This window comes from Penaeus chinensis, chromosome 19 (assembly GCF_019202785.1).
Source record: "Penaeus chinensis breed Huanghai No. 1 chromosome 19, ASM1920278v2, whole genome shotgun sequence".
In the NCBI taxonomy this organism is placed as follows: domain Eukaryota; kingdom Metazoa; phylum Arthropoda; class Malacostraca; order Decapoda; family Penaeidae; genus Penaeus; species Penaeus chinensis.
The window spans coordinates 19,972,688-19,980,187 of record NC_061837.1 but is presented as its reverse complement, the minus strand read 5'-3'; the positions used below and the strand labels follow the sequence as shown (position 1 = coordinate 19,980,187).

The window sequence follows — 7,500 nt, the reverse complement described above, 5'->3', positions numbered from 1 at the left end:
TGATGATATTAATGATAATGATAATAATGATTATAATAACGATGATATTGATGATAATAATAATAATGATAACAACAAAAATAATAAGGATAATGATAATTATAATGATTATAATAATAATTGTTATTTTTATCATAATTATTATTATTATTATTATTATTAATATAATGATAAAAAATAATAATGATGATATTAACGACTGACAATAACAATGTTGATAATAATGGTAAGAGTAATTATAATATCAAGAGAAACAGAAACGACAACAAAATCAAAAATATAATAATAATTATAATTATATTAATAATGACAATGGTAAAAATAAGGGTAATGATATTATTACTATTAGTAGTAGTAGTAGTGAAAATAATAATAATGAGAAGAGTAATAATACTTGTTAAAAAATTAATCATATTAATGATGATGATAACAATAACAATAGTAATGATAATGATTATAATAACAATGATGATGACGATAATAATAATAACAATAATCATAACCATAATAATAATAATAAAGAAAATAATAATAATGATATATATGATGATAATGATAATGATAATAATAATAATAATGATTATGACAATAATGACACCAACAACAATGATAATAATAATAATAATAATAATAATAGTGATTACAATAACAACAAAAATGGTATAAACAACAATGATAATGATATCAACAATAATTATCATGATGTTAATGTTAATGATATGGATGATGATAATAATAATAAAAATAACAATAATAACAATAATGATAATAACAACAACAATAATAATAATAATAGTAGTAATGATGATGATGAAAAGAAAGAAAATAATGATAATGATTATAATAATATTAATGATAATAATAATAATGATAATTATTATTATTATCATTATGGTAATGATAGTAATGATAACAATAATCGTAATTATAATAATGGTAACAATAATAATAATAATAATGACAATAATAATAATGATAATATTAATAATAATAATAATAATTATTATTATTATTATTATTATTATTATTATTACTATTATTGTTATTATCATTATTATTATTATTATTGTTATTGTTATTATTATTATTATGATAATGATAATAACAATAATGATAATAATAATAATAATAATAATAATAATAATAATAATGACAGTAATAATGATATTGATAATAATAAGAATGATTAATGATAATATAATTAATAATGATAATAACAATAACAATAATAATGATAATAATAATACCAAAAATGATAATAATGATAACAGCAACCTCAACAACGACAACAATAATAATAGTAATAATTATTATTATCATTATTATTATCATTATTATTATTATTATTATTATCGTTATCATTATTATCATTGTTATTATTATTATTATTATGATCATGACAATAATGATGATAATCATCATTATAACAATTATGATAACGATAATGATGATGCCAACAGAAACATTAGTAATGATGGTGACAACAGTAACATTAGTAATGATGATTGTAAATGTAATGATGATAATGATAAGAGTAATAATAATAGTAAAGACAATAGCACAAGCATGATAGTAATGATTATGAAACTCATGATGATAATAATAATTATGAAAATAACGATCATATGATGAATATAATAATAGCAATTATAATGATGAAAATAATAATAACAATAGTCGTAATAATAATATGGAGAAGAAGAAGACTAGTAATATTAATAATAATTATAATAGGAATAAGATCGTCTCGCCAGATTGCCCAAAACCCTATCAGATCCTCACCAGGACGTGCATGCAGTGGACACAAATGATGCCCATGATGGGTATGCCGAAGAAGCCCACCCACAGGCCGGCATTCATGAAGGCTTCGGGCATTGCGAGGAGCCCGGTGCCAATGTTGCCCTTCAGCACGTGGATCATTGTCTCACAGTCCCTGAGAAAAAAAAATGATGCAGAGATAAAGGAATCGGTGATAGAAATGTATTAATTATCAAGTAATGAGTAGTGGAATTATAGATAACTGATATGAGAGATAATGGATGTTGTAAGATTCCTGAATGAACTAATACATTAACTAATTACTTGAACAAAAGTAGATAAAATAACGGATGAATAAGTAAACAAGATATTAAAGGATGAAGGAGCAGAATATAAACATGTAAACATAAATAACGAATGTGAGTAAATTAAATACCGAAACCAAATTTTATGAACAAGAAGTACAGAAAAATGAAGAAATATAAAGGTCAGAGTAAGGCTGTCATGGGAAATCCTTTTCGTGAGCAGAAGCCGCGGCATTTTCTCTTCTGAAATGTTCTCGCAGTTGTTGTGCAGAAGAGAAAATAGAATGATAGAAAGGGGAAAGCGGAGATGTCACTGAAATGATAACATTGAGATGAAGACGATATGATGATGGTGAAGATGATGCTGATGATGGTGATGGTGAAGATGATGGTGATGATGGTTATGGTGAAGATGATGAAAACGATGGTTATGATGACGATAATAAGGATACTTTTTTTACTTCATCTTTTTCCTCTTCCTTCTTATCAGTATTATCATTGATGATAAAGATTATAGAAATAATAATAATAACAAAAACAAATACAAGAACACTAATAATAATAGTAATGATACTAATAATAATTGTTATTATAATAATGATAACAATAATAGTGATAAGTATGTTGATATTATTATAATTATTATTGTTACTGCTATTAGTAATGTTATCATTATTTTTGTTTTGTTATCATTATTATTATTATTGTTGTTGTTGTTGTTGTTATTATTATTATAATTATTATTGTCATTATTCTTAATCTTATTATTATTAGTAGTATTAGTATTAGTATTAGTATTATTGTTGTTGTTGTTGTTGTTGTTATTGTTATTATCATTATTTTTCTTCTTCCATTTTTGTTACCATAAATTTTGTTACAATTATTATTCTTACTATTATTTTTGTTATAATTATTATTTTTGATATCATTATAGTTATTGTTATTATTACTATTGCTACTACTACTGTAGTATCCTGGATTGCAGCCTCCACGTCAAATGATGACCATCTGAACGGCATCCGAACGTTTGGCGCCACCGAGATTTGAAAGGATGCCTGGCGCCGTATGCATAAACAGACGAGATGTCGAAACCCACTATTTTATTCAATTCTATTTTATTTCCATAATAGTGTCCACGATCAATATGCAAAGTTCCAGTCTAAAATATGTCAGATCGTATTCTAAATGTCCAATCCCTAATACTCATGTTAAGTACCCACAATCCCCACACCCACGTAAATAGCCAGCACTAGTTTCCCAGCCTACCATTGTTTAGAAAACGTCGCTCTGGACTCCGGTTGTTTGTGAAAACCAAAACTCAGCTGTGAATCGGTCCACCTCAACCTCCGGTCGCCCTAAGTTAAGTACAAGTGAGGATTTTTAGGGCTGAGAAATCAAAAGTTCAGGCTGGATAACTTGCTGTCATTCATGAGTTTTATTTTAACGTGGACAGCTTTTATTACTTTTTTTTTTTTTTTTTTTTTTGTATTTCTATTTAAATAAAGTTTATGTTTTAAATGTTTATATTTTATTTTATGACTTAGGGATATCCATCATTCACCATGGTTTAAATTATAAAATCTAAATCTAACTTGTACTAAAGTTTTAAATGAAGTTGTTAGCATAACTGTTTGCCATAGTTAATGAGTGATGCTCATCACCTTTTTTATAAAATTCACCCTGCTTTAACTATGTACAAGGTGGGTGCCCTTTTAATGAGACGTTACACTACTACTAGTATTGTCATTATTATTACCATACATTATTATTACTATTATTATTATCATTATTATTACTATTGTTATTATAAGCATTATTATTATTATTATCATAAGCATTATTATCATTATCATAATCATTATCATCATTGTCATTATCATTATTATTACTATTATTATCATTATTATCGTTGTTATTATTATTATATTATCGTTGTTATTATTATTATTATTATTATTATTATTATCATTATTACTATCATCATCAATATTTTTATTATCATTATGATTATTATTATCATTATTATTGCCATTATTATTATTATTATTATTATTATTATTATTATTATTATTATTATTATTACCATGGTATTATTATTATTATTATCATCACTATCAACATCAACATCATCATCATCATCATCACCATCATTATATTAACATTGTTTATATTATCAATATTAGTATTTAAATTATTACTTTTATTATCATTATTCTTATTATTACTATTACTATTATCAATAATATTATCATCATTATTATTATTATTATAATCATTATTGCAATTATTATCATTATTGTTGTTGTTATTATTATTTTTATGATTATTATTATTATCATTATTCTATTATTATTATTATTAGTAGTAGTAGTAGTAGTAGTAGTAGTAGTAGTATCATAATTTTTATCGTTCGTGCTAACAATACTAATTATGATAATAATGACAATACTGATAATGATAAGAAGGAGAAAAAGGAAGAAAAAACAGGTAGCGAGAAAGATTACTGTCCTTAGTTTTCATAATAGAAAGAAATGAACTTACGTGGTCGGGTTGCTAATATCCCGCACGCTGATGTCATCCGACGAACTATAAGGGCGTTTGGGGTCATTAATGTCCCTCTTAGTATCATTTAGGTCTTGGCCGCTGTCGAGGTCCTGCTCCTGGAAGTAGGAGATGAAAAAAAGGAATTGTGATAAGTACTTATGTAGCTGTTACGATTTTGATGGTAACGGTGATGGAGTGTGGGTGACGATGTTGGTAATGACAAAAACATTGTCAAAATAATGATGATGATCAAAATCACTAACCTTATGTTTCTTATAAATGAATACATGATATTTAAATAATTAATTCGTAATTAAGTCCTTATGATTATATTCGTATTTATTTATTAAAAATAATATCGAATTTCATTTGTAAAATAATATTGATAAGGATATTATGAGCATTGGTCACTGAAAAGCTGAAAATTCAAAAAATCAACATTAACTCACCGATAAGTCAACCGCAGCGGTGATGGCGTACACACTGGGGCGGTTCTGAGTGCTGTCATCGGCCTTAAGGAAAACGAAAAGGAATTCAATTTATATGCAAGCACAAACAACCAAACATACACACATATATGCACAAACTCTCTCATAGACATAGAAGCACGTATAAACACACACACACACATATATGTGTCTGTATGTATATATATATATATATACATATACACACATATGTAAAAATATATATATGTGTGTAAATGTATGTGTATACACACATATGAATATATAAATACTTAAGTAGTAAAATTAAATAAGAACAATATATATATATATATATATATATATAGACGTAATGAAATCATAAAAAGAACGACATACTCTATGAGCATATAGATGGAATAAAATAATATATATACAAGAAAAAAAAAACTATAACAACCAAAAAGGTAAACTAACCAAAGTGGGTGTTGATGAGAAGAAAGGCCTGTTAGATAAATAAGGTTGTTGCGGTGGTTGTGGTGTTTAGTTCGTATTTCATCTTTAGTATGTGTAAGGATTCTGAGACGATGATGTCTGGGCGGGAGGAATGGGAAGATAGAATACTAAAATCTGTGTTAGAGAAAGGGTGTGAGTGGAGTAGAGAATGTTCTCTTATTGCCGAGAAAGATGGCCAGTCCTGAAGGATTTGCTTTGTGTTCTAGGATGCGGTATCGTAACTATCGTGATTTCACGTACCGTGATTGGCAGCAAGGACTGGTAATTAAAGTACACTACGTTAGAACACATGTCTGAGTTACATCTTATTTATTTTTAAATAAAAATTTGGCTATTTTGTAAGTCTTGGTGAAGACAAAACGAATTTAATTTGAGGATAATTAAATTATCAGTTATTTTATTTGCTTCCTGATTTCAAAACTTAAACTACCCATTTACGGTAGTTTAACATATGTATGATCTTTTTAACAGTAGGAGCAGTGCGTTGGTTTGATAATATTTTACAAAGAAAAGTTTTAGTAATTTTATCAAATAAGAACAATGGGTACCCATTAGTTGTAAAGATCTTTTTAAGAAAAATAATTTCGTCATCAAAAGTTGGCCAGTTATATGCTCGAGTTTTAATGTTAACTTGTATAAATATGGAATGTAGCTAAGGAAGTGAAGTCCGAAACCAGTGAAGGTTGGCTTTCGGTAAGTGCTTGTATGGAACGTGCCATTGTTATAATTGATTAGCGTGTCCAAAAATGCCAATTGCGTGTTTTCCTGCATCACACAGATACATTTGATGCTTGAGTGTTTCGCGTTGAGTATACGTGTGAGGGGTGTTTAAAAAAGAGAAAGGTATTGACGATAATGAACGGGTTTCAATTCAGGCAGACATTGTTCAAGCCAGTTCTGTTCGTGATAGCGAAGGAATGCATTAGCGTAAGAAGGTCCTAATGGGGAACCCATTGCTACACCGTCTGTATGACTGTATAAACAATAATTAAGAGTAAAAACCAAGTAATGGGCTGCAATCTCAAATAATTTTTTGAAGTTATCTTTTGATAGGCCAGATTCATTGTGATGTGTGCTGTTCAGATTGTTGACTATCAAATCAGTGGTTTCATGAATGGGAACATTAGTGAACAATGAGTCAACATCAAAACATACCATGGTGATGGATTGTTGAAGGTTAAGGGAGTAATTTCACTTACGACACCGCACCCTAGAACACAAAGGCAAATCCTTCAGGACTGGCCTTCCGCTGAGCAAACCATCTTTCTCGGCAATAAGAGAACACTCTCTACTGCACTCACACCCTTTCTCCAACACAGATTTCAGTATTTTATCTTCCCATTCCTCCCGCCCAGACCTTATCATCTCAGAATCCTTACACAAACAGAAGATGGAATACGAACTAAACAACACAACCACCGAAACAACCTTACTTACCCAATAGGCTTTCCCTCTCACCAACACCCACTTTGGTGAGTTTACCTTTTTGTTTGTTCTGTTTTTTTTTTTTTTTCTTGTATATATGTTATTTTATTCAATTTATATGTTCATACTGTATGTCGTTCTTTTTATGATTTCATTACGTCTATGTATATATTGTTCTTATTAAATTTTACGTATTTGTAATTTTGTTCAGAACCAGATATCCATATCCATTACTGTATAACAGATTTTTCCAATGGGTTCTTTTTGACAGTTTACTGATGACGGAGGTCTAGTTTTTGCCTTCGAAACGTTTATTAAACATGAAATTATTCACGACTAAGTTAGTCTACCTCTTCATACTTACTATGTATATATATACAAATATAGTGATATATATATGTATACAAATATACATATATATATATATATATCACTGTCTAACTGATTTTTTAATGGGTTCTTTTTGACAGTTTACTGATGACAAAGGTCTAGTTTTTGCCTTCGAAACGTCTATTAAACATGAAATT

The 7,500-nt window shown here is 27.6% G+C and overlaps 1 protein-coding gene across 2 annotated transcripts in view; it reads right to left on the bottom strand.

Annotated features, from left to right (window-relative positions):
* LOC125035016 (proton-coupled amino acid transporter-like protein pathetic) overlaps positions 1-7,500 on the bottom strand; it is a 32,563-nt gene that overhangs the window by 19,930 nt on the left and 5,133 nt on the right. For both annotated transcript variants that reach the window (XM_047627062.1, XM_047627063.1), the window contains exons 3-5: positions 5,057-5,119; positions 4,605-4,723; positions 1,783-1,933 (exon numbers count right to left, since the gene is read on the bottom strand). In XM_047627062.1, coding sequence (XP_047483018.1) covers positions 1,783-1,933; positions 4,605-4,723; positions 5,057-5,119 — 333 coding nt within the window. The remainder of the gene's footprint in view (positions 1-1,782; positions 1,934-4,604; positions 4,724-5,056; positions 5,120-7,500) is intronic.